Source organism: Mus pahari, chromosome 14 (assembly GCF_900095145.1).
Source record: "Mus pahari chromosome 14, PAHARI_EIJ_v1.1, whole genome shotgun sequence".
Classification (NCBI taxonomy): domain Eukaryota; kingdom Metazoa; phylum Chordata; class Mammalia; order Rodentia; family Muridae; genus Mus; species Mus pahari.
The window spans coordinates 69213648-69241134 of NC_034603.1; the positions used below are offsets into that span (position 1 = coordinate 69213648).

The following is a 27487-nucleotide window of genomic DNA, read 5'->3' on the forward strand; positions in this document are numbered from 1 at the left end:
CAATGGTTTATGGTGACTTTGTCCTGTTGGGCAGGGGTAGCTGTGAGGTCAGGCTCTCGGCCCGAGTCCAGTGTGGTACACGTGGCAGTCTCCTGACACCAGATCCCAGGCCTCTCTGGGTCCAGACATGATGCATGGACAAAACCTCCAGTCTGTCTGTCTTTCAGCACCACTAGAGCTAGCTCAGCCTCGGCAGCACATGTCTGCCAGAGGGCTTCAGTCTGGTCCTGGCGGTTACAGAAGCCGCACGGGAACACAAAGCTCTCCCTGATCCTTTGGCTCCTTCCTGCCACTGTTAGAGTGGTGCGTTCCATTTCCTTTAAAACAGAGCAAATAACGACACTATGACAGTGTTCCCTCACTGTCAGCAGAAAGCAGGCCCACCTCTCATCTGCTGCGAGCTGCGGAGACTTTGCTGTGGGGAGTGACCCATACCTTCACTCCTGTTAGTGGTTTTCCTAGTTCTCCTTCTGAGAACTATGGAGGGTCTGTGCTGATGGAGGGAGACCCATCATCCTGCCAGGCCAGACTGGAGCTCGATGAGGAGCCCTGGGGATGCTGGGCTCCTCCTGGACCATGGGACCTCTTCTTCAGCCCCATGTTAGTAACTTCTAACTGTGAGTTAAGTGCTGAATCGTAGGCCAGATGCCTAAAGAGAAGGATGTGGCCTTTCCTGCCCTTCTCCCTCTTCATTGGAGGAGGGATGCGTGTCTTCTATACTGAGCTCCCAGAAAGGGCAGGATTGCAGGGCCAACTGGGGATGCATTGTAGGCATTCCTTCCCTTTGTTACCCGAGAGCTGGAGTCACTTCTCTGGTGTGACCCCTGGATCTGACCTCTGCCCGCCCATCAGAATAGCCATGCCAACTACAAGCCCAGGTTACTCTGAGGGGAAGAAGTGTCTTGCTGAGATTTGGAGGGAGAACTGCCCTGAGAATGGGACAGCGGGGCCCTCGGCCCTGATTTCCCTCCGCAGTCCAACCCCCACCCCGTGTGTGTATGTTTGAAATGTTCTCACTCTATAGCCCAAGCTAGCTTTGGATTCATGGTGGTCCTCCTGCCTCTCAGCTGCTAGGTTTACAAATGAACATCACCAGGCTGGTTTTGTCTCTTTAGGGGAAAAAAAAAATTGCTTAAAGTATTTCATTTTATATGTATGGGTATTTTGCCTACACTTATGTCCATGTACCATTTATGTGCCACACCTGGTACCTGCAGTGGCCAGAGGAGGCTATCAGACCCTCCAGAAATGGAATTAGAAATGTTTGGGAGCCGTCACGTGGGTACTGGGAATGAAAACCAGGTCCTCTGGATGAGCGGCCAGTGCTTTGCATAGCTGATCCATCTCTCTAGGCTCTTGTCTCTCATTCATTAGTGAGACAGTATTTCCTAAGATTGAGAGCCCAAGAGATGATGTGGGTCTTACACACAAAACTGGAATCTTCTTGGCCACTGTGTGCACACGTGAGTGGAGATGAGAAGACAGCCCACGGGGAGTTTGTTCTCTCTCCACTATGTGGATGTTGGGGACGGAACTCAAGTATTTAGGCTTGCCTGGAAGGAAGCATCGTACCCACTGAGTCATCTTCCTGGGCCTAAAACATCCCCTCCCCACCCCCACCTCCCCACCCCCTCGTTGGTTTTCTGTCTCTTGCTCTGAATTATGAGTCGGTACATTGATTTCCCGTGTTTCTAGGAAAAAGTGGTGCCTTTTATTTGTGGGTAGCAGTTGGGGTTCTGTTGAACCTGCTTGTTTTTACCTGAGCTGAGTCCTGGAAAGCCGGCTCTAGATTCAGACTCTGTCCCTCCCCGGTCCTGAGCTGCCTCATTCCGTTTCCCCCACCTGGGAGTGGTCTTAGGAGGATGTCTGTCACTGCCACCCCACTAAAGAGCCTGCTGTCACTCCCTCCCCTACACTTGCTTGCTTGGGTACCTTTCTCCTATTCTCCAAACACTTGTTTCTGATCTTGGTAAAATCGGCAGCCTGGAGTTTGTGTAGGAGGATGGACAAGCAGTCACGATAAACATGGGCTCCCAGTCAAGGGAGCAACTAAGCAAAGAAGCCACAGACCGAGTCTCTACCTGAGGACGTTTCTAGGGACAGGCTAACTGTGGTAAGACATGGTCAAGAAGCCCTGTCTGGGCTAAAAAGTATACTCCATGATTTCTAGATTCTTATATGGTCCTAGGTTAGGTAAGAGCAGAGTTTCCAAAATCCATTTTCTACAGGAAAACCAACGGCAAGAGATTTCCAGAAATGCAAGTGAGGGCCTGAGCTAGACTCCAGGAACAGGGCATCACGTCCTCACGGAAGGCCTAGTAGGGACAGACTCCAAACTCCAGTCAACTGCTGCATGGCCATAGCTCTTCCCAGCCCAGGTCCTTACCTCATGGAAGCAAAGAACAAATACAAACAACAGGAGAAGCAGGGGCTTTATTAAGGTCTGGCATATGAGGCAAAGGTGGAACTAGGCCTGGGTAGGCCTAGGGTGGAGAGGCATCCCTACTTCCACCCAACACCCCCCACCCCCCAGCTGCCTCCCACATGCTCCTGCCTCCCAGAGCACAGCACCAAGAACACAGGACCCCCGTTCAGGGCAGAACCCAGGCAGAATTTGTCTCCCGTGGGGGGTTGGGAGACACAGGGTGTTCTGAGAATCCCCTTGGCCCTGCTGCCATAATAGACAAGGGAAGCCCCTTGTCTGTCCCCAGAATAGAACACTGGTTCTCTGTGCTGGGGGTGAGGAACTTGGCCTCTGAGCAAGACCTAGGCCGAGGCCAAGCTGAACTGAGGGTACAGGTGAACCACAGCGAACTTAAGTTACTGCCTTTAGACTTGACCTGCCTCCACTGTCTTTCCCGTAGACTCTGGTTAGCAGCTGAGTCTGGCCAGGAGTGTCAGATGGGATAGTGGGGCTCTGACCCCAGAGACTTCTACAGGCATCAGAAAGAGGCGCTTCACCAATACCAAATCAGTTGATATGTACACTGGGCAACCCCACCATGGCAAGGGGGAAGCCACTGGTGCCTAGTAAGAATATCCACCTTTGTGGCCGAAGGGCGGAGCGGGGCCAGTGAGTTCCGGGAGGTAGGCAGGACTCTCATCCAAGTGGGACAAAGGGACTGTGTCCTCCTCACTGACTGGCCGGTCAAACTCAGCCTTCAGAGCTGGACGTTGATTATCTGGGAAGGCCAGAGAGAACAGGGCCTCCGGCTCACACACAAACTTGTACACGTAGCGTTCACCAGCCACCTGTGGAGAGAGGGTTGTCAGGCCAGACTCGCGCGCCCTGCCTCGGTGGGGAATTTGGAGACTCTTCCCCTTCTCATGGGCCACAAATAAGCACTAGGACCTCTTTACCTCCCACACTGGTTCTTCTTGAAACCCACTCCCTTCTGGTCCTTGTTCACATCTCATCTCAATCATAGCACACTTGGGACTATTCACTGTCTAGCAACTTTACAGGGGAACCTTGGGGTATACATTTTCTGTTCTCGAAAACCTGCTGAGAACCCCCCCCCACACACACACACATGCACACCACCTGACCGTCTCTTGACAAACTTTGAACCCTTAGCCCACCCCTGGCCCCTCCCTCCTCGTGGCCGTGCTAGGACCTCAGCCCAACCTTCTGCATGATGCCTTTCTCATAATAGTATCTCAGCGAGCGGCTCAGCTTGTCATAATTCATGGCTGGCCGGTTCTTCTGGATGCCCCAGAGCCTGGCGACCTGGGGACAAGAGACAAAAGTATTTGAATGGAGATGCAATCTCAGAGGAAAAATAGCGGGGGCTAGGGGTGGGGGGAACATTTGAGATACTTGGTGCGGGGACAATCTAGGTTAGTTACCAGCACAATGCTGACTCCAGCTTGGCAAGAACTGGGTCAGGCAGACTGAGGACGGTGGTGGAAGCAAGTGCCACCATTTCTTCTCTCAGGGCTCCAAAGGTGCTGGACAGGAGGGGTGGGAATACCTAAGACCTACCTCTTCAGGTTCAATTAGTTTAAACTCCATTCCCCGGCCTGTCCAAGCAATGAAATGAGCATTTGTTGGGTCATCCAGCAGGGCCACCAGAAACTGCCATAGTTGTAAGGCACCCCGGCGCTGGTAGGGTGGCCCCTCCCGGAAAGCTCCAATCCCTTCCTGCTTGATGTCTCCTGGGAAAGTGGAAATAGGTGTGATGTACATATGCCCTAACCAACTCCGCCCCCCCCCCTTATGTGGCTTCCCCAAACTCTTCCCTAGTGTCGTGACCTCTCCCACCAATGAAATGGGATCCCTACAGGACCCAGTGTGTGACAGGAGGGAAGAAGACCCTGACCCTCCTACGAAGTCACTTCTCTGACCTTCAAATTTTTCAGGGACAATGCAGACATCATCTGGGAATGGTCGAAGTGATTTTTCATAGCCATAACCTTGTGGAGGAAAGGTGGGGATTGCTCAGATCTGAGGGTTCACTGTTGAAAACCCGAGAGAATACAAAGAGACTCGTAGCTGGGGTGACTCTTCCCCATAGCTAGGATCCGGCTGCCTTACCCATCACTCCATCACCTGGAGAGGGTCCAGAGAAGCCCTCTGGGTGGAGGTACATTGATGCACATCCAGGGACATCTGGGGGAGGGAAGAAAAGGTGACGTTGTAAGTGGCCGAGGTGAAGCAGAGGAGGAAGCCCTGTACACATTCAAGGAGTTGGGGCTGCTAGCCTGAAATCCGAGTGACCATCCTTTCCCCACCACCAAATCCCAGGGGACGTTCACCCAGAGGGAGCTGCAAGCTTGAGGCCCTCAGTTTGAGGGCTGGGGCAGAGGGTATGGGTGGCAGCAGCTGGGGCCAGACAGGCTGTTCCCAAGGCCCAAGATTCCAGGGAGCAGCTGTTTTCCTGTGAGTTCAGGGGAAGGAGGGGGTGAGAGATGAATCTCCGGGGGCTGGGAAGGGTTTGCCTAAGACTTCCTCGGAATGGGCACATGTCCGGTCAGCAGGTCAGGTTCCAAGCCTAGTACCTCTGTGCCTGTGTGTGTGTGTGTGTGTGTGTGTGTGTGTGTGTGTGTGTGTGAGAGCGAGAGAGAGAGAGAGAGAGAGAGAGAGAGAAGTGAGAGAGAAGGGTGGGGGTGGAGGTGGGGGATGTATATATCTAAAGAGGCAGTGGGCACTGGGCTGTTTTTTCTCAGGTATAAGCACGTTCTACTGTGTTCCACGCCATAGAACTGAAACCTCCCAGCTCCACCTAGGAAAGCCACGCTTCAAGTTCCAACCCTTTCCCGCCCCCTCCCCTCCCACCTATGAATGAGCCGCTGACACCCGACACCTCGCGGGGGAGGAGGCAGGAGGGAGGGTTCATTCATTCCTCCATTTTGTGAATGGAATTCTTGACTCCATTCAGGAAAGCGGAGGGAGGAGGGGCAAGAGTTCAAGGGCAAGTAACACGATCCCCCTCCGGATCCCCTCCGGTCTCCAGCCTTTGAAGGTCAGCAGCCCTGCGTGCCTGCCTCCCTCCTCCAGCCACCACCAGGCTCGAAAGGGAAGCACTCATCCTGTTCGCCCGCTCTCCCTGGAGTGACTAGGGGTTTGTAGATGCTAGAATACTGCGGGCACTGGGAAAAGAAAAATTCTAAAATTCCAGCCAAGCTCTGCAGCTACTGTTCTGTCTGTCTGTCTGTCTATCTATCGACAAGGTCTCACTCTGTGTAGTTCAGGCTGGCCATCCACCTGCCCTAGCCTCCTGAATGCTGGCATTAACAAGAATAAACAGCCACAGCTTTTTTTTTTTTTTTTTTTTTTTTACTAGACACCAGTCCAGGCACTCCTTGATGCTGATGATCACTGTACCTCCACTTCCCACATTGCATGGGTACCACTCCCTCATATTTTGAAATCTAGTGACTGTCTCGATTTTTGTATCCTCCAAGTGCATATACTCTTGTTCCAGTCACTGTACTCTGGTCTTAGGGGGCTAATTAAAACCCTCAAACTTTTGACAGAATTAAATGCCCAACCCTTATTATTGTCAGGAGCTATAAGGGCAAAGGTCTGTATCTATATACCCTGCCATCTTATTTGAATGCTGGCTGGAAAACGGTCATTCTTTAGAACAATTTAAAAAATTAAAAAAGCAAATGAGTGAGAGTTGCCTTATGAACTAATGTATGGACCATGGAAAGGCACAAACCTTCTAGGAATCTCTGCTTAACCTCACAGCTCACTGGAGTCCAACACCCCCAGCCCAGCCCAAGAGTCTCTTACCTGAGTCGTAGGCGAAGTCTGTGCGCTCCTGTTTGATCACCACCCCCGCCCCTGGGTACCTGTGCCCACTGACCCCACCCTGGCTTGAAGCCGGCTGGCCAGCCTGTTCGTACAGGGGGTCATGGTACTCCTGCTTGAAGCTCTGCTGGGGGTAGGGTGGGCAGGGCTCCGACAGTTGGTGTTGATAGGGGGCTGGGAGAGGTTCCCGGCCCCCTCCCTGAGGAGATGTGAAGGAGTGGCACATGTCCACGGGCTGCTGGAAGACGGAGCTGGATGTCATGGATGAGGAAGGAAGAAAAGAGAATCTTCCATTAGCCCCCTTGAGCCTGTCAGCTGTTGACAGGGCTCTGGAGGGACAATGAGACACCATCTCCCTGGTTCTCCCAGCCAGGTCTCTATAGAGAAGAACTAAGGAACTGAGCCCAGACTGCCTGGCGAGGCCCGGGTCCCCCGGTGCTTCAGATCTGTCTCCTTACCTGTGCTCACCAAGGTACCCGTGGCCAGGGTGGGACTGGGTAGAGCTGGAGGCTCTCAGGAGGCTCTGCTGCTGTTCTGCCCTGGAAAAGGGCTGCAGGGGCGACTGTCCAGGGGCACCGGGGGCGGGGGACTTGATGGCGATTTGTCTGGGGGAGTCATAGGCACTGGAGTTGAGGGGGAGATGGGGATGAGGGGGCAGAGAAGCTAGGCGACCGTCTTTGTACCTTTCATACCCCAGGAAGTGATTCTTGTCACTGCAGTGGAGGGGCTGGGGAATTGTTTGTTTTTTGTTTTAGTCTTTGGTTTTTGTTTGTTTGTTTGTTTTGTTTTGTTTTTTTATACAGGGTTTCTTTGCAAGCCCTGGTTGTCCTGGAACTTGATCTGTGCAATCCAGGCTGGCTTTGAACTCAGAGATCCACCTGCCTCTGCTTCCTGAGGGCTAGGAATTTGTTTTTTTTTAAATGGGGTCTCATGGAGCCTAGGGTGGCCTCAGACCCTCTGTGTGTAGCCAACAATAATCTCAAACTCCTGTTTCCACTCCACAGATGCTGACATTACATGCAAGTAACCACCCTGACAGGTTTGTGTGGTTTTGACAATCACCTCCAGGGCTTTGTATCTGTTAGGCAAACACTCTTATCAATTTAGCTGCATTCCCAGGGCCCAGGTGAATTCTTTTATTTTCTCCCCCAAGAGTCTTGCTCTGTAGCTCAGCTTCACCTGGAACTCGTTCCGGAACTAAGGTTGACCTCAAACGCACAATCCCTCTTTCTCAAGGACACACCACTCACCATACCTAAGTGATGGGCACCCTCTCTTAATCCTGGAACTGGACCTCTCTGTGTGACAATCTCTCTCCGAAGCCCAGAGCAACTGGTTTAAGTAGGGTATGGGACTCCAGGTAGAGACTCACTGGGCTCTTGAGGCCATTCTGTCCACTGTGTGATGTCTCCTGTTTATACTCAGAAGAATCCTTACTAGTGCTACCTACAGGAGCTAGGAAACCCCGTTATCCAACCCTCAGCTCTACAGGTACCTCAGCTCATGGTGGCCCTCTCCTACCCCACATCTCCGAGCCTTCGACTCCCGACACCCTCCTGGGCTGGGGCTCACCTGGAATAAAGGCACTGCTCTCCATGGTGGTAGGGGAGTGGTGGCTTCCTGCTGCAGGACAGGGCGGGGTCTGTGCGGGGACTCTGAGGTTCCTTCTTGATCCTGGTGGTGGGGCTATGGAAAGCTACTGTGGGGTAGGACAGAGCAAAGCCTGACTGTCACATAGAAGCGGACAGGGCTTCTGACACCTCCGCCTTCTGAAGACGGGGGTTACTGGTACAGCCTCCTCCCGGCTCCCATTCTTGAACACTGAGGTTGGACGATTTTGGAACATTTTGGTTACATTATGTCTAGTTTTATACATTAGGTAGTAACCTTGGTGTTAACCAAGGGAACCATCTAAAAGTTCAACACACACACCCTTAGCTGGCGAAACACCTTCTCCTAAGAGTGAACATCTCAGACTCAGGGCCTCTTGGCTTTCCTGAGCATCCTGGAAAATTCCAAGTGAGGGACATGTTTTCTTATTTGGGGCTATGAAGATTCTTTGGTCTCGTGAGGGATTTTGGCTGTTAGCACACTTGCATGTCAGCAGAGTAATATGCAGATGCTCCTAGTTATCCATGAGGAGCATTGCCCTTTTCTGAGCCCTTACTGAGGTCTCCGAGTCCAGCCACCACTGTGGCTGAGCCTCGGTGTGAGTGACATCCTGGCTTCCTTCAGTTTGGTCAGATGCCCTGGAAGCCACACTTCTGGTGACCCGTGTTTTCCATTCTTGTGTTCCTTTCACTTCATGGGTGACAGCATCCGAGAGCCATCAGTTAGGCAGTACCTAACAGCCGAACGCCCCTCCTCAGACTTTTCTCTTTTAGTTTTTCCAAGACAAGGAATTTCTGTGTAGCCTTGGCTGTCCTGGAACTCACTCTGTAGACCAGGCTGGCCTCCAACTCAGAGATCTGCCTGCCTCTGCCTCCCGAGTGCCAGGATTAAAGGTGCCACACCTGACTTTTTGTTTGTTTGTTTGTTTTTTTTGAGACAGGGTTTCTCTGTGTAGCCCTGGCTGTCCTGGAACTCTATAGGCCAGGCTGGCCTCGAACTCAAATCCTCCTGCCTCTGCCTCCCAGATGCTGGGATTAAAGGCATGTGCCACCACTGCCCGCTATGACATTTTCTTCTCTTTTCTTCTTTCTTCTCTCTCTCTCTCTCTCTCTCTCTCTCTCTCTCTCTCTCTCTCTCTCTCTCTCTCCCTCCCTCCCTCCCTCCCTCCCCCCTCTCCCTCTCTCCCTCTCTCCCTTCCTTCCTTCCTTTTGAGGTCAGGCTTTACCACGTCTCACATTCACTCTCTAGATCACAGGTGTGGGCTACCTGACCCAACCAGGCATCATTTTTGCAACAATGACACCTGTAACATTGGGGTCAGATTTGGGGGGATGTCCTGAGCATCGTAGGATATTTTTGCAGTACCATTAGGTCCACTTGCAACCAACCCTAAACTCTCTAGAGTCATTGACAAATCTTTCCTGGGATACCATCACCAGCACTGAAGAAAGTAACAGAACCCTGCTGAGATGTCAAGTCCCTGGCTTTGGCTGCAGAAAGAAAGCATCTGTTACAGGTCACATGGCTAGGACCCCAGAGGGGAACGAAGGTCTTCATCCCTTCGTCACTACGTTGGTCTCAGCGTCCATATTCCAGGATGGGGAGCCCTGACCTTCACTCTGTCTTTAGGTGAGAGCAAACTGCTCTCCTATGGGTGACTGTCCCCGTGACTCACTTCCTGTCATTCCCTCACCCCCATCCCCCACCCTTGTACCCAGCACTCACTACTCACAGTTTTCTGAATGGAAATCAGGAACAAACTGCTCATCGCTATCCGGTACCTGAGCTGCAGAGAGAAGCCAGAGAGGTGAGTCCAGGATGGGACCCTGCAAAGTGGCAACTCCAGGAAGGCAACACTATTGTCACCCTGCAGAGGTCTAGAGCCTGCCTTAGACCAAGGGTGACTGCACCCCAGAGCCTTGCACCCCCCAGCTGCAGCTCCATGAAGACCCCCCAGGGAGGACTCTCAGAACTTGTCTGAGAAAATAGTCTTTGCCTGAATGTTTTGTCTCTGGTCCTTGGGAGTGCAAATGAACCCACCCTTCACAGTTTACAAGGCTTTGTCAGGGGTGGGCAGGCCTTAGACAGTGTGGGATCCTGTGGATCTGGAATCAGATGAGGAGATTCTGAATTTGGGAAGGGACCCAGGAGCCTGAACTTTAAATACCAGGTATTCTGGAAACAAAGAGCTCTAGAGCTTTCGAAAGGCAATAGAGGAGAGAGGATGTGAAGAGGGTAAAAACAGGGCAGGAGGCAGGTCCAGACACTGGCTCATCACTGCTGCATAGCTAAGGAGAAGAAGGGCCTCCCAAGTCTGGAGGTCTGAGGACCAAGGGTGGGCATCTCTGAGCCAAAGGATACTCAAAGGACTCCATAGGGGTTTGTTGTTTTGTTGTTGTTGTTTTGAGTATAGAATAGAGTTTATTTAGGGAGTGGGATGGGGAGTTAAGAGAGTAGTAGAGGCAGAGAAAGGCAGTGAGGAGAGAATAGAGATTTGGAGGCCAGCCATGACTATGTTGGGGGTGGGGGGATGGGAGGGGGTCGAGCTGGAAGCAAGAGTTATGAGCAACTCCACAGTTTTTGTTTACTTTTGCCTGTCAAGGGGGAGGGTTACAGCAGAAAGAAGGACAGACAGAGAAGGACTTCCTGATTGTCTAAGCAGGACAATGGAGCTAGATGACCTAGGAGACGGGATTGTCACTCCCTGGAGACTGGGCAATGTGGAAATGGCAAGATAGAAGACTCAAGACTTCAGAGGGGCTGGCGAGGCGTGGGAGTTGAGTGATAGAGAATATTACACACCCCAGTCCCATGTGAGCATGCAGGCTCAGACCCTGACCACAGGACCCCGTGTTTGCCCGCTCACCTCCCCCAGGCCCTGCAGTCCACACAGACCTTAGGATGATCTTCCAACCATAGAAACCAAATCGCTTTGCTCTCTCGCTTGTGGGCAACTGAAATGTTTGCCCTTGGCCTCCTCAGCTCGCCTCCCTTGCCTGCCTCTTGTTGCCATCTTAGGCACCTTGGCTTCTTTTAGCCCTCAGACCTGCTGAGCTGGGTCCTTTCTCTCCCCCCCCCCCGACCCCCTCCACACACATACACACACACCCCGCCTCACCCTAAGTTCTGGATCTCACTATGTAGCCCAGGCTCACCTAAAAGGCACCATCTTTTCTGACTCTGCCTGGAATGCTGGTTACAGATGGGTACCCCGCCAGGCTTCTCAGAGACCTTCTCTCACCACCCAAAGCTTTCTGTCTCTGCAGGCACTTCCCCACCTGTGCCTATCTTACTAATGTATATTTGCATGCTCATTAATGTTCATCTCTTCACTGGGAAGTTGTCTTCTTCAGGTGACTCTCCAGCACCCAGAACGGGGTCCTACTCAGACCTGATACTGAATGACTGTGACTTATGAATAAGCATTCAATGAGACCTGTCCTCAGGCTGGCAGGAGCTAGTGCCAGACTGGGGAGCCCAAAGCAGTGAGCTTCTCACCCGGGCAGCCTTTCCCTTTCCCTGTAGCTACTCTTCTCCACATGCCAGCTACCCCCAGAGTTGGCACACCACCGGAAAAGCTCATCTTACAAGGAAGGATACTTGGGCTGTGGTCAAGTGCTTGCTTCGAATGTCAGAGGCACCGAGTGTTTATAGATATAGGTTGATAGTTGACTTTTATGTATTTATTTATGGTGGGAGTTGAATCAAAGTCCTTTTGAACCACCAGCCTGTCATTTTTTGAGACAGGGTCTAACTAGGTACCCCAGGCTGGCCTTAGATTCACCTTCTCCTGTCTCAGTTTCCTTGTGATCACAGGCCTATGCGACACCGTGTCCGGCTTAGAGGACTGTTTTCTAGACAGAGATTGAGGCAAGGGGGTTTAAGATCCAGATATCTCCAGTAGTTAAGAGCCTACTTAGATCAGTGTACTACAATTCTAAAGTGGCTAAAAACATCAGTGGGGCACTAAATCTCTCAGGGAAAATAGCTGTAAATCCCATGCTTTTTGGAAGCTCGACTGTAATCGCACAGCAGCAACAGTCCCCCAGATGTCCTGATTGAAGATCTACCTGGCTCTGTTAGCCACACTGGTTGGTTCTAAGTGCTTCTATAGGCTGGAGGTGGGCCAGGCATCCATATTTGCAATAAATGTCCCTGGTGACTGGCTCATTTGGAAAGCACCAGTCAACAGGAACGGGCAGGACACACTCCTTCCTTCCTTCTGGGTGTCAGGGACCATTCAAAGGTAACAGACAATCTGAAGGTGGCAGGAGCAAGCAGGCTGATATTTCCCTCCCTACTACTTAGGCAAGGAGGGTCCCGAGGGCAAGGAAGGGGTGTAGAACTTGGCAGGGGGTAGCTGACGCACTCTGGAGCCCCTCTTGGGACCTCATTAACTACTGGTTTCCAGTGAGGTAATGGGCTGGGGGCATCTCCTGCTGACGCCACTGGGCTAGTGAGCCCTGTGGGTCATCTGACCTTTCCTTCTGCCTCAGGCTTGAACATTTATCCAGAACCCCCAGAAGAGACCTCCCCTTATCGCACAGATTGTACCTCCCAAGAGGTGACGCTACCCTCTTCCCAAGAATGGGGGGTAAGCCCTACTCTGTGCTCAGCTCTCCCAATATTGGTCTTTTCCCAAAGGGATACAACAGGGCCCTCAGTCACCCAGAGACTATCAGCAAAGATAGAAACAGAAACAGAGCTTCGAGTTCCTGGAGAGCAGGAGAAATTTTAATTACTATGTTTGGTCTTGCGCACACGCCATTCATTCTATTTGTTGACTCGGCTGTGTTTTGGCTGCTGAGCCAGTGTGACAGAGTCTGTCCCCAGCTCCACTGGCACTAAAAAGGGACTGTCTGGGCGGGGACATGCAGAGGATTAAGGCAGGTGTGGGTGTGTGTATACCTAGTGTAATTCATGTGCAAGCATACACACACACACACACACACACACACACACACACACACAGAATATATTTAGGGACCATCCCTTCAACAGGAGCCAGGGGGACCCTAAAGATGAGTTCCAGAAGAAATGGTTAAGTTTACAAGCTAAGCACAGAACCAAAGCCTATCATGAGCAAGCTGCCATGTATCCCACAGAAGGGCTATCTGTCATTCTCTGGGGTTGGGGACAGTCCCACATAAGAGTGAATGGTAGCATCCTTGGGAGGTTCTGCTTTATTGTGTCCCCAATGGCTGGGATGTTCACACCCTCACCCTGCCCCCACTCTGGCAGCCTCTATATTGGAAGGAACCAGTTCTCTATCTGTGGAGGGGTCATTTCTCTCCAAGAACCTTCTGGAAGAAGAGGAAATAGAAAGATGGAGGAGGCATGGAACTAGAAAAGACTAGGGAGAGGGTTGAAGATTAACCCTCCCCTTGCCAACAGCCCCCTCCCCCCCAGACTCCAGGATGCAGGAACACTTTTACTCTGAAACAAAATATGGGTGAAAGCACCCTCCATATTTCCCTCTACGCACGGGATCTCTTTTCGGACCTATAAACAGGGAGGCTAAAGGGCCAGGGGAGAGCCACCCTTGGAGGACCATTTAGATGCAGTAATTCTGTGGAAGAGCCCAGATCCATCCCTTAAAATCCTGATAAAAGCTATATATACGCTTCCTAGAAATGAAATAAAATTCATCCATTTTATCTTCATATATGGCGCAACCCCCAAGAATTTTTACATGCAGAATAGCAATATCAAGAACCCCAAATCTATCCATAAGCCTTCTGGGAATTCACAGGCCCTCCCTCCCCAACTTCATACAAAGGATGAGCATAGCTTAGTCAGTTTTCCTAACTACCACAGAGACCACAGAGTCGTTGTCCCTAACAGTTCATGAAGGCTCCCAACAATCCCACAAAGCAACCCCTCCAGCAGATCCACAAATCTTTTTTTTTTTTTTTTTACATAATCAGACACATCTTGGCTCAGTCTGCCTGAGCCTGAGTTTCTCTGTGGCATCTGATCCCTTTTCCATCACCTTAACAGATCCCAGGCACCCAGATGACTCTCCTCAGCTCACTGTATCCCTCTTCCACCCAGAAAAGCCTCGATCCGATCCCCCAAGATGCGTATACTGCTTCCAAAGAACCACACCAACACTCACCCCCAAATCTCAATCAGCAGCCGATATGCCACAGCCAAATCCACCTCTCTCGGTCCCAGCTTGGGTCCAGCCTGGTCACTCCAACCCCACCCCCCAATCTCCACTGCCCCACCCACACTCTAAGAATTTGCTGTCTCTCTCCAAATTGAGGCTTTAGGAAGAAACCAAGCTGAGAGAGGGGAGGCTGGGCTCTGGGCCCCATTCCTCCTGATGTTCCCCACCGCTGGCAGGTCTCCAGAGGAGCTCGTCCCTCCCTGTCACCCCTTTGGACTCTGGGGGAGCCACTGACCTGGTGGGAAGAGGCAGGAGAGGAGATTGGGGTGATGCTGGGATGGTGCAGGGGGACAGGACCCCGGCAGCTGCATCTGTCTCAGTAGAGAGAGGAGCGAGTGGCCTCAGCATCCCACCCCCCCCTCAGGCCTGGCCATCCATTGCCAGCTGGGAACCTGAGCTGCTCCCTCAGGAGGAAGGAGAGGGAACCAAGGAGATCCCAGCCCCCCCCCCCAGCATTCCCCACCCCCATCTCCCCACCCACTGGATTTAAATGTACAGGGACTCCCAAGGCAGCAGTATGTAACACACGCATACACGCGTGTGCGCATGCCCGTGCGCGTGCACACACACTTGCTATCACACTGACACACACAGACAGACAGACACATGGACTATCACCAGACCCACCACCAAGGGGAGGGGCTTCCATGGTTGGGTGGAGAGAACATTTTCCTTCCCACGTCATTCTAATAGACCAAATGCTGCCAAAAGGCCACCCTGAGTCCCGCTCCTACCTCACAACTGGGGAGCTGGCCACCGTGGGGGCCCTCAGCTGATGGGCAGGGGAGGGAACCCAGAGAGCTGGACCAAAATCAATAACTAGCTGATAAAAAAGAGGGATTTTGAAAGCCCATGGAGACCCTGAGTTCTTCAGCTCCAGAACCGGAAGAGGGGTAAGCCCACCCAACAAGGCTCTACATGCAACTGGGAACCGGGCACTCAGGACATAGCAGAGGGAGATGCGCACTACACCCAGACCTCCCCACCCCATTCCACATTTTGGAGGATAAACTCCATGCTAAACAGTCATTCTCTGCCACCACCACCACCACCATCACAATAATAATAATAATAATAATAATAATAGTAATAATAAATACAACAGCAATAATTGTGTGTAAATAATTGTGTGTGTGTGTGTGTGTGTGTGTGTGTGTTTGAGACCATGGCCAAGACAGACCTCATCCCTTTCCACAGACCTATTTAGTGGTCCCTTTCCTTCTTATCCAAGCTTCTCCTATAGAGAATCCTGTGAGAGGTGGATTTGAGCATTGAAATTCCAAAAGAAAGGTACCCATAGTGGAGGAATGGGGAATCCCTTAGGAAAATATGTCAAGAAAATGTTCACTTTCGGTTTCTGGGGTTTTTAGAGTATTAACACAAAAGGAGGTGAGAGGGAAGATGGGGGTGCTAATGTTTCCTGAATCTCAGGGACCGAACGTAAGTCACCATGCCTCCTTCCACTGGCAGCCCTGCCAGCATCACCCTCAGGCTAAACTAACCTCACCAAAACACCACAGCTAGAATCCAACTAGGACATCTGCTCCACCCAGCCCAGGCTGGGCCACTGACCCCATCCTTGCTAGGGCTCACAACCAACCCTCCAGCATACAGGAAGGGGAACATTGCCTGGGGGTGGAGGTATTCAGGAGGGATGGAGGGAGGACCAGTTGCCACTGGAATTATAATCAAGGCTATTTGGGGGAGGCAGCCCTGAGTCTTCTCTGCCAAAGTGCCAAGAAAAGAAGTATTGAAACTTTTGTCGTTATTTTGGCTTGGTCAGTAAATTGGCCCTCAGAGTTAGGAAGACGTGAAATGAAGAGAGTAAAAAAACCAGCCAATGTCCCAGCAACTCCAGAATATAGGTAATAAATTACTCCTTATCCCTCCCGTTTCTCATTGCTCTCTTTCAATACCTCAACATCCCAACACTACACCTAGGCCAGGAGCCTCCTGCCAGACAAACTCTGCAAATGAAATTTTCAACCAGAAAAAAAAAAAAAAAAAAAAAAAACGGGCCTTGGGCCAAGATCCATTCAAATAAGCAAATACCCCACACAATAGTCTGATTCATCCCCAGGCCTAGTTATACAAGCCTGGCTCAGGGCGAGAAAATAAATATCGATATAAGTGTCCACACTGGGCACCGGGAAGAGTGACATGGTGAGGGACTGGAGAGAGAGGGGGTTGAAGGACTCCTTGAGACAGAGAAGACCCCCCATGTCCCACTTCTAATTTTAGGAAGGAAACAAAACTACTCACCTTCTGCGAGCCACGTCTCTTGAAAGTGACTGAGATCTTGGAAGAGATCTGATGGGTGAATATTGGATTGGTGAAGAGGTGGCGATAATATGGGGAAGAGACCTGGCGAGCCCGGGTTACAGCCTCCCCACTGGTGATAAGGGACGGAGAAGAATGAGTGGTTTGACTTTGGGGGAAACGTGGGTTGGGGAAGTCCAGGATAGGGTTTTGGGATGGATGTATGTGGATTAAGGAGAGGGGTCGCAGTTCGTCTGGTTCTTTACCTTCTGAGTCGGAAGGCGGCAGGGAGCCCGGGTCCATGAGCTTTCCCTGCGGGACCATCAGCGCTTCGCCCAAGCTCCCATTTCCGGGAGATTTCTGCTGGAAGGAGGGGGGAGAATGCCCCCGAATCACCCTGAGGAGTCTAGCTTGGGGTTGGGGGTGGGGTCCCGGGGTGGCTCAGGGGCCAGGCGGTCCTGGACCCACTGAGACCCCCCGGGAGGGGGCTGCGGGGCGAGTAGGGGCGGGGTGCGGGGCGGGGGCGGGCGTGGAGGCCGGCGCGGCGCTCACGCTGCAGAAGGTGTAGGGCACTCGCTGGTCCAAGTATCCGCCTTTCATCCTCCGCTCCATCCGGCCGCTCCCTCCGGCCACAGGGCCGGGCCCCCGCGCGGAGGCAGAGACCTGGGAGGGGGGAGGCAGTTCGCACACGGTCCCGGGAGCGCTGCGGGAGGGAGGGGGCGATCGCGAGGCTTTGGATCGGACAGCGAAACTTCTCCGACTCGCTGGGACCTGCGCGGCCGAGCGCCTCCACCGCCACTCCTCTCCCGCCAAAGGAGGTCCCACCTGCTCCCTCGAGCTGGGGTTGGTGTGTCTGCTTTCTGCAGCCCTGCTCAGCCCGGACTGGGTTACATAAGACGTGTGTGCGCGTGTATGAGTGTGTGTGTGTGTGTGTGTGTGTGTGTGTGTGTGTATGTGGGCGCGCGCGCGGCGCACACCATTCGCACGCCCATAACTCGGGCGCCCCCTCCAGCCTCAAATCCCGACGCCTCCCACCCCCCCCGCCCCGGAATGTGCGGAAGCGGGCGCCGAATAGAGAGAGTGTGGTGTGTGGGAGATGAAGCGGGGAAATCACAGACACTCTCCCTTCCTTCCCCTTCCGCAGCTTCACCTGAGGTCGGGGCGTCTGTGCCGGAGCCGCGGGGGGATGCTCAGCATGCCCGGGGGGTGACACAACTAAGGTGGCGGGGCTAGGCCGGAGCGAGGCGGCCTGAGCCCCGGGTCCCCAGAGCCCCGGCTTGTTTTCCGGGCGCAGCAGACAGTTGTGAGCCCGGGGGAGCAGCTGATTGGTGCATTTCCTTTGCCTTGGCCTCCGTTCTCGCTCTTCCCCCGCCCCTCCCCACCGGTTCCCTTTGTTTCATTGACTTTTGTGAATGAAACCCCAGGGCCGGGCACGCCCGCCAATCCTCAGACTCGGCTAGCTGAGCTTGAGGGAGGAGTTTCCCAGCCACGGAGACCAATCAGAATGTAGGGGCTGGCTCCCGGCTTCATTCACTTTTGGACTTCCATTCATAAAAAAATAAACTCCTTTCGGCTTTAGTTCATTCATAAAGAATTGAGAAAAAAAGACGGAAGCTGAAGACCCGGCAGCTTCTCCACAGGTTCCAACATGGGTTTGGGGCCTGAGGACCCCTGAGCTCCTTCCGCTGGCGTTAGCACACGCCTCTGTGCATCTATATTTACGTGGGAGTGTGAACACGGCTGCGTGCCCTGGGGGGAGGGGGAGGCAAACGGACTTGTGCGCCCAGAGGAACCATAATAACTAGCATTTATGAAGCGCTCTGCCTCCACGTGCTAATTTCCTTCCCATAACGTGGTGCTGCGGAGCGGTTTCCATTTTACTTTACAAATGAAAATGGAAGAAAGCTAAGAAAGACACCATGGGCCTCCTCACCTGAGGTAACTCAGCTTGTCACTGCGGGGCATTAGCGTTTCAAAGCCACAGAGGTCTTCTGTGCAGCCCTCTGTGACCCCAAGCTATGTGAAAACAAATGGAGGCACAGTTGGTGCTCAATAAATGTAAACTGGCTCGAAGGGCTTTCTCGGCTTTCTCTCGGGTCTGTGATCTGTAGAGCTGCTTATTCGGTGACCTGCTTTATCATTCCTTCGAGGCTTTGCAAACAAGAGGCTCAAGGCTGTCTCTCTCGCTGCCATCTTACTCCTTACCCGAAGGCAGGCATCTGATGATAGGAAGCAGAAATCCCAAGTGACTTGGTGATCAGAAGACAGGATGGGTTTCAATTTTGTCCAAGAGGTTGATCTTAGTGTTTGTCATTCGCGCACCATTGCCTTCAGTAGATATCTGCTGTGTCAGACACGGTGCTGGGGCGGCAAGCAAGGGTGAGAAAGACGACCTCCCTTGGGGTCTGGGTTGCTTTAGATGCCATCACAAGGACCCACAGGCCCACAGGGCTGCTTTCAAAATTCATCTGTCTAACCAAACACTACTTCTGAGAAGGAAAAGGTGCATGCAGTCTCTTCCAGCCTGTAAGAGTCAGAGCTGGGACAAGAACATTAACTCCCTGGCACCTGAACTGGGCTCCTTCTGCCACACCAACTCCTCCCCTTTATCTGCCAAACTGTTCTTTAAAGCTTGAACCTGCTGCCTCCCTCCTGTAGGGATCCTCCCTTTCACGAGAGCCTAGGTCAGTCCATATATATGGTGAGGTATCTTTCATTCTCTTCCCTGTTAGAGAAATCCCTATATAGTTACGGGGAGCTCTGCGGGGGCCCAGAGGAGGACTCTTTCCTTGAGCTTCGCTCCCACTCAAGAGTTGCACAAAATGCCTGTCAGGTGAACAGCCACAATAAAAAGCTAAGTAATGGAGTTTTGCAGGCACCCTGCCCAAGGAAGGAGAGGCAAGCCCAAGCAAATCCCCACCTTGGGGCGGATGGAGCCAGTTTAGGGAGGGGTGTGAGTTCCTAGGCCAGGAGAAGTGGGGGAGGAAAGGCAGGCAGTTCTAGGAAAAGATCTCTGATGTGGTCTCCATGAAGGTTCAGGTGGGTCCCTGAGTGAGCACTGGGTGCTCCAGTTGAGGCCTGTCGAGGGCTGCCTGTCTGACTCTGAGTTCCTCCACATCTCTGGAGAGCCCTGGCTAGTCAATATTACCTCTGCTTCCCAGGTCTGGCAGAGACCATGAAGCCTACCTCCCTATCTCTGGCTCAAGCTACAGACCCAGTGAGAGAACCAACTGCAGCTGCAGCTGCAGCTACAGCTGCCACACTTGCTCTGGCCTTGGACTGAACACTCAGATGACAATCAGTGACATTTCCAAAGGGAGCAGCATTCGGACTTCCTCTCTAATGGGGCCCAAGGTTGTTAAGCAGAGGAAGGGAGAGAGAGGCTGGAGGTGTGGACTGGGACAAGTGACATTGAAGGACCCAGGCTTGTGTGCACGCTTTTCACCAGTTCCTGCTGCCGCCTGCCACCCTCACCTCATTTTACAAGAGGTGACAATAGAGGCCTTCCAGTTGCACACTAACCCCAAGCCCTCCTCCCTCCCACAGATCGAGGGTATTCCAAAAAGAGATCCTTTAAGGAGCACATGAGGACACTCCCAAACCTGAGCTGACCTATACCAGCATCCCGCAGACGCAGGATGCTCATGGCTCCTTTATGACTTCAGATGTTTCCTGCCTCCTCCAATACAGCTCTAGGGGAAGTTGGGCAGGTAAATATTCTCTTCCTCCTGTAGATTGGGGGGCTGGACTCTAACCTGTTTCCTAGGAATTTAAATTATAAAATGCAAATGTGGACTTTAGATACATAGTTTTTTAATATATATATATATATACGAAGGGAGCCCACTGTTTGCCCTGGGAGCTGGGAGACCCTGGTACAGGCTTGGAAGAAAGAAAGCCTGAATGTAATGGCAAGCAGGCTCTGGAGCCATCAAAGAGGCCGACTCTCCCCACACGGCTTTTATAACGTGTGTTCTTATTTTGCATTATTTATTTTTTATTTATAATTTTATTTTCATTTATGGGTTTGTCTAGGTTTGTGTGGGTGGGTACCGACAGAGGCCAGAGGTACCGGATTTCCTGAAGCGGCAGGTAGCAGGCAGTTGTCACCCATCTGATGTGGGTGCTGGGAACAGAATTCAGGTCCTCAGGAAAAGCAGCAAGTGCTCTACACTGATGAGCCATCTCTCTCAGCCCATGTTTTGTTGTGGCTTCTTTCCTTCTTCCTTTCTTTCCTTCCTTCTTTCCTTTCATCTTTTTGAGACAGGGTCTCCTCCAACTCAGTCTGATACAGAATTCCTACATAGCTGAGACTGGCTTTAAACTGTTGATCCTCCTGCCTCTGTCTACTTACCGCTTGGTCTTTTGCAACAGGGTCAGATTCTGGATCTCCCAGGCTGAACTTGTCTTCCTGGAGTGCTGGAATTACCGGAGTGCTGGAATTACAGGTGAGCGACACCACCCCTGGCTCACATAGGCTTCGGGGAATGAATACCGGGGGTCTGGATTTGGTCCTCAGTGTTGTGTCAGCTGGGGACATTCCGTGGGTAACCTGTCCAGCCTGACTGTCTGCTGGGACCGAGGTGGTTTTAGGCCTGGCTTCGGCAGAACTTGAAAAGCAGAGTTTCAGGCACTTAACAGGGGAATGTTGAGACAGATACCTAAGACCCAGGGTTGAGACAAATAGGATCCTTTGGGTGTCCCCAAGGCTGGAGCTTTCTCACCAGGGAAAATGAACCAGAGAGCAAGGTCTGGGGTGGGGGAGGGGGGTGATAGATCCGTTCCCTGAGCCGATGGGTCAGTACCATTAAACAAACAAACCAAAGCAAGCAAACAAACCCTCCATGCCCCTCTTGGATTTCCTTTCATCTTTTTCTCACTGGCCCAGTTTCTCTTTGGTTCCTTCAGACTGCAGGGGTTCCAAACCCTCCTGCATGCCTTGAATAAAGTGTGTGCCTCAGGAAACTAATGACCTGCATCAGTGTGTGTGCACGTGTGCTCCAGCGTTCACCTTCCTGAAGAGAGAGTCTATGGCTTTTATCCGGGTCACCACAGAGCAGGTCTGTAATTGCCCATTCCCACTCTTGAGGTTAGAAATGTGGCCCTTGGGTCTTTTATCTCCGTGTCTTCAATTTGCTAAGAGCAGAGAAAGGATGCGTTGCTATGGCGGGGCAAGCTGCTTCCCATGTTCTAGTTTACCTTCCACTAGCCTGAGTGTGCGTGCCATCTGTGAATGTTGCCCATGTCATGCCACCCCTCCCCACTCCCACCCCCACCCCACCTCCGCCATCCCCCATCTCCTATTGCTCTGGCAGGTGTCAAGCTCCCTGCGTAGCATCCGGATCTTTCTGACTCCATCTGAGTACTGAGGTCACAGGTGTATGCTCTGTCCAGATGAACCCTCTCTTGAGACTCCGCAGTCAACAGAAGATGTAATGGGCCCAAAGGAAGGGGATGAGTAAAGCCTAACCCAATCCTTGGGGCTCCCTGGTGGAGGCTGGCGGTCCCTGAACAAAAGCCCTGCCAATGAGGACTCTGTCCATCAGTGGTCGTGCAGGGCTTGAGTGTCCTCAAGAGCCTGCATGAAATCAGGAAGAGCTCAAATGACTCCTGAGGAGTCAGTCTCCCTCTGGTGTGATGGGGTTCCCTGAAGGCACCCCATCTCATCTGTGTGAGACAATTGCAGCGTTCCCACCAGCCAAGTGATGAGCACAGGACTTGGGTGAGTCTGACCCAATCCCGAGGAGGGTCTGGTCTAAGGACTCTGCGGCAATGGGGGTTCACAATTTGGGGACCTATAATTCATACTTGTAAGTCTAGTAAGCCCCTGGGTGAGATAGCTTAGCAGATAGATGTGCGTGCTGTCAAGCCTGGGACTTGACCTGACCCCTAGGACCCACATGGCTGAAAGAGAATCAGCTCTTTTGACTTCCACACATGGGCATCCATGAGCGTGTGCACACACACACACACACACACACACACACACACACACACAGAGAGAGAGAGAGAATAAAAAAATAAGCAATATTTTAAACTTTCTCTTTTCTGTGTGTAGTGTGTGTGTGCATGCACACGTGCTATTGTACACATGTTTAATGTTTGCATATGTGTAGGCACACATGTATGGATGCCTGTGCATACGTGTCTGTAAATGTGGAGGTCTAAAGTTGAGATGGGTGTTTCCTTGCTCGCTCTCCATCTTATTTACTGAAGTGGCAGCATCTCTGGCTGAACTTGGAGCTTGCCAGGTTGGCTAGTGTAGCCAGCCAATGTGTCCAGCCAATGTGGTTTTACTTCTCTCACACTGGGATTACAGACAGGCTGCCATGCCCACCTGGCATATACATGAGTATCTCGGATCTGACTTCTGATCCCCATGCTATACAGCATGGTCTTTACCCCTTGAGCCATTTATAAAACCCCACATTTTACTATTTTAAAAATTGTTGGTTGTGTTTATTTATTTATTATCTGGAGGCACAGGCTTGCAGCAGCATACGTGTGGAGGATAAAGGAGAGTGGGTAGGCCCTTTTCTTTCCACTGTGTAGGTCCTGGGTACCAAACTCAGGTGGTCAGGCTGGGGCCAGCAAGTGCCTCAACCTGATGCACAGCCCCAGTGGCCCCCATTTTAATATGTGTAAACAGATCAGAATATGAGCTGCCGAGGAAAGGGTGAGCCCCGAGCCTTGAGGCCCCAGACCAGTGGCGGCCAGCTGCGAGCAGTTTCTATTTTTAGAAGGTGCTGGTGACTCCAGCTTTCCACATTCACTGCCTGCAGCAGCTCAGGACTCTCTTGAACACGCAAAGCTCTTTTTTTTTAATTTTTGGCTCTGTCCTGTGCATGTAGATCTCTACCTCTCTGTCTCTAGGAGAACAGCCATTCACAGATGTGCCCTCCCAGGAGCTGGGGATTTTGTTTCGTTTGTTTGCTTTAAATTCTTTTCCCTTTGGCTGGAGAGAGAGAGAGAGAGAGAGAGAGAGAGAGAGAGAGAGAGAGAGAGAAACGGACACATGCTAGCAGTCTGAAGGATGAGAATGGAACTGGAGCCAGTTGGCCGGAGTGCAGGATGCTCCCCTTTTTAATTAAGTGTGGACTTGAATTATGAGAGGCCTTGGCTCCTGCTGGGCGGGGCTCTGCTGAGGGAAGGCAGTTTCTCTCTGCAGATTAAGCATCATTTTTCCACTTAGTCCCTCCTCAGCTCCCTGAGAGTGTCTATATTTGTTCTTGTCAGAAATAATGGACAACTATATGCTCAGTCAGCTAAGGCGGGGCTAGGGAACCCCTGGGCTGCCAAGACCTAGGGACTATTCCTGGAAACTGTTTTTGGAAGGAATAGTGGTATGTGTGTGTGTGTGTGTGTGTGTGTGTGTGCGCGCGCGCACACGCGCATGTGCATGCTCATGCATGCATGTGTGCATGCACCCCCCTGTGCCCGTCTTAAAAATTAATTAAAAATATTTGAGCCATAGTCTGATGTATCCCAGGCTAGGCTTAACTTAAACCTACAATGCAATTGAGGATGACCTTAAATTTCTGATCCTCCTGCCTCTCCATCTTCAGAGTGCTGGGTTTGCAGGCTGCACCACCGCACCCAGTTTTTTACTCAGTCCTAGCTATGGATCCCAAGTACCTTGCCCACCCAACTGCCCCAGCTTTTACTTTCAAGGTTTTTGTTTGTTTTTGTTTGGCTTTGTTTGGCTTTGCTTTGCTTTGCTTCTCTCCCAACAGAAACTCTTTCTTCTGTCATTTCCAGCTTCTCCTATTATAGGGCTTCTCCTATAGCTCAAGGAGCTGGCTGTAGCTACCAATTGATTTCCTATTTGTCCCACTGGCCACCCAGGCCTAGATTCATCAAGCAGTTTATAGCAATGGTTGTTGGTTTACAGTTTGGGGCAGAGCTAATCTCTTGGTCCCCTCTTGGGGACTGGGTGGGGAAGAACATCAAGAGGAGACACAGGCTGAATGCTGAGAAAGCACAATACCTTGCTGGGTGGAGATCAGGCGTTCATGACTTCAATCTGACATTCCAAAATAAGATGCTCCTATGTGAGCTTTAAACCTCGTTGTCTTCCTGAGCCTTTCCAGATGTGTCATCTTGTGTCATTTCCCCTTTGTCCCGAACAGTGGATATGTGAACTTGCACATTATATCGGAGCACTCAAAACTTCAGAGAGCAATTAGCCTGTGCCACCTTCAGTGGGAGAGGGAACTCTCCCTTCTCTCATGGAAACTCTCATTTCTAGACCACCAGGGTCTACGTCTCATTCTCCAAGGTTAACGATTCTAAGCCGGTAGAAAGGATAGCAGGTTGTTTCTTATCGTCGTTTTTATTTATTATTTTATTTTATTTTATTTTTGGTTTTTCGAGACAGGGTTTCTCTGTGTAGCCCTGGCTGTCCTGGAACTCACTTTGTAGACCAGGCTGGCCTCGAACTCAGAAATCTGCTTGCCTCTGCCTCCCAAGTACTGGGCTTAAAAGTGTGCCCCACCACCGCCCGGTCGTCGTTTTGTTTTTGAGATAGGGTCTCAAGTAGCCCTGGCTGGCCTTGAAGTTGATATATATTGAGGAATGACCCTGAACTTATAAAAACAAAAAAACAAAAAAACAGGGTTTCTCTATGTAGTCTTGGCTGTCCTAGACTTGTTTTGTAAACCAGGCTGGCCTCAAACTCACTCCCACAGATCCTGCCTACTGAGTGCTGGAATTAAGGGCTCACATCACCATGCCAGGTTAAATATCATTTTTTAAAATTTAAATTTAATTTAATGCGTACATCTGCATGCACACCTTTATTTCATGTGCACACAGTGTCTGTGGAGGCTTGAAGAGGGCACTAGATTCTCTGGATCTGGAAGTAGAGATGTTGTGAACCACTGTGTGGGTACCAAGAATGAACCCTAGGACCTCTGGAAGAGCAGCCAGTGCTCTTAGCTGCTGAAGCATCTCTCCAGCCCTCAACCTTGAACTTCTGAGTCTTCTGTCTCCACCTCCTGAGTGTGCTAGTATAGGTCCGAGTGACCCTGGGTTTCTGTAGAACTGGGGGTTGGGGGGGGTTGTCAAACCCTGGGCCTCATGCATGCTAGAGAAACCTGTCAATCAAGCTACAACCCCAGTCTGGCAAAAGCAAAATTCAAACAAAAACTAAAACAGAACAAAGTAAAAATCAAAAAACAAACAAACAAACAAAAAAACACTCCACAGCTTGGTGGTTTAATTTTCTAAATTATTTTTAGAGACAGGGTCTCACTATGTTTCCCAGCTTGACCTGATTCCCAGTCTTTAGATACCTTGACCCTGCCTAACCATTACCTGCTTAATATTCCCAATTTCTGTTTCCCTCCTACAAGTCCATCCTGATTTTCTACTAAGGATACATGTTAAGGTCCTGTTAATTGTGTATCCTCTTAGGGGGTACTTTGATATTTTCTTAAATTGTGCAGCAGACATGAATGTCTCCCACAAAGGGAAAGCTGACAGGGAGGGGGGGAAGCATTTTGCTCTCTTAAAAAAAAAATTGAGAGTGTAAAGTATATTTAATTAAAATGATAAATCTGATTTTCAGTTTGGTTTTTACTACTGCTAAACTGAATCCATTTTATGCACATTTTGCACAAAGCTGCTGCCATCAAAGCAAAAGCACTAGAGCTACTTTCAGATCCATCCGTCTGTCTGTCTGACTGTCTGTCTGACAAAGAAAGCAAGAGGCTCACGTTGGGGACCCTGAAGTCCCTGTAAGGAGCAAGCAGACAAGGTAAACAGAACCACAGTGGTTGGACCTCTCTGCCGCTTCAGTTCCCTGGTGCAAGCCTTGTCCTTCTGAAGGCTGCCCCTTTCCTGGGGATGTAGAAACAGCTCAGTTGGTCGACCACATACCTACCATCCCCAGCGCCTGTTCTAGCCTCAGCACCGCTAGCTCACATTGGGCATGGCGGTACACATCGCTGATCCCAGTATTCAGAAGGTTGGGAAGGTCATTAGTTCAAGACCAGCCTCAGATACTCAGCAACTTTAAGGCCCCATCCCTTCTACTGCTCAGACTCCAATCACTGCCTCCCTGGGGATGCTAACCATGCTCTGACAGTTCTCTCTGGCTTCTACAGCCCCACCGCCCCCCCCCCCCCGTGGCTTCTCAGCCTTAGTCCATGGCCACTTTCCTGCTGTCCTTTTAGTAACCAGACCTTTCCTTTGTTCTTCTTGTCCTAACAGAGTTGAAAACATGCTGTTGAGTTTGTATTTCATATTGTGCTTCAAGTTGCATGTGCAGAACCATTTACTGAGTAGGTAAGACATCCATGTGGGACCAAATTCAAAAGTCATACAATGGGGTGGGCTTTCCCCTGCTCTTTTCCTTAATAAACCTACATTGAGGGTTGGAGAGATGGTTCGGTAGTTAAGAGCACTAACTATTCTTTCAAAGATCCTGAGTTCAACTCCCAGCAACCACTTGGTGGCTCACAACCATCTGTAATGGGATCTGATGCCCTCTTCTGGTGTGTCTGAGTCAGCAACAGTATATTCATATAAATAAAATAAATAATCTTTAAAAAAAATAAAAACAACCCTACATTGCTTCTGCTTTTTTTTTTTCTTTTTAAGTCATACGATGCTGTCCACAGTAAAACTTGACTTTTGTGGCTGGGGATGGAACCCAGAGCCTCAAATATGCAAGGCAAGCTTCACCACTCCCCGTTCACTTACACGTTCAGATTCAGTGACATTCTATTTTATTCATTTAATTATTTTCACTATTAGTGTTTGATTGGGGGGCGCACTTGTGAAGGCCCAGTCAGTCTTTGCTGCACCCTTTTGCACAGGGTCTGGGGATTGAATTCCCATCTCCAGACTCCTAAGCAATCACCCTTTCTGCTGATCTCTCTCATTTCCTGTCTTGGGGTTTTGCTGTGCTGTTCAGTTTCTTGTGACTCCACACCCCAAGATGGCCCGACTCATACACGGGGCCGCTGTGGATCTCCTAATCCAACCAGAACTTCTTCCTTGTCGACACACTCACGGCTGTGAACAGTGACCACTTTGGCATGAAGAGATCAAGAACCCAAGAGCTGGCTATAGTGGCAAATGCCACTGGGTGAACATGGAGACCAGAGGACAAAGTTTGGTGTCATCCCTCAGACACTATCTACCTTTCTTTCCTTTTTTTTTTTTTTGAATCAGGGAATCTC

At 51.0% G+C, this 27487-nt stretch overlaps 1 protein-coding gene across 2 annotated transcripts; it reads right to left on the bottom strand.

Annotated features, from left to right (window-relative positions):
- Nucleotides 1-2415: 2415 nt before the first annotated feature.
- Etv4 (ETS variant 4) lies at nt 2416-17648 on the bottom strand. Of its 2 annotated transcripts, none has more exons than XM_021213574.1 (13): nt 17452-17648; nt 16854-16964; nt 16568-16661; nt 16305-16352; nt 9603-9656; nt 7832-7958; nt 6718-6864; nt 6242-6510; nt 4538-4612; nt 4348-4416; nt 3986-4158; nt 3629-3730; nt 2416-3252 (listed from the first exon to the last, which is right to left on the bottom strand). In XM_021213574.1, exons 2-13 carry the CDS (start codon nt 16911-16913, stop codon nt 3028-3030), a joined length of 1443 nt encoding a protein of 480 aa, XP_021069233.1. In that variant the 5' UTR covers nt 16914-16964; nt 17452-17648; the 3' UTR covers nt 2416-3027. The 2 variants fall into 2 exon arrangements, with proteins under 2 accessions (XP_021069233.1, XP_021069228.1); XM_021213569.2 differs by having other exon boundaries at nt 6718-6882.
- Nucleotides 17649-27487: the final 9839 nt, after the last annotated feature.

What these genes read in the sequence shown, in the direction of transcription:
- Etv4 (XM_021213569.2), bottom strand. Translation starts at nt 16,913, where the DNA reads ATGGAGCGGAGGATGAAAGGCGGATACTTGGACCAGCGAGTGCCCTAC. An exon ending in TGATTTCCATTCAGAAAACT is followed by an intron (nt 7,959 to 9,602) that starts GTGAGTAGTGAG and finishes CCTACCCCACAG; the next exon opens with TAGCTTTCCATAGCCCCACC. An exon ending in AACTAATTGAACCTGAAGAG is followed by an intron (nt 3,731 to 3,985) that starts GTAGGTCTTAGG and finishes TCTTGTCCCCAG; the next exon opens with GTCGCCAGGCTCTGGGGCAT.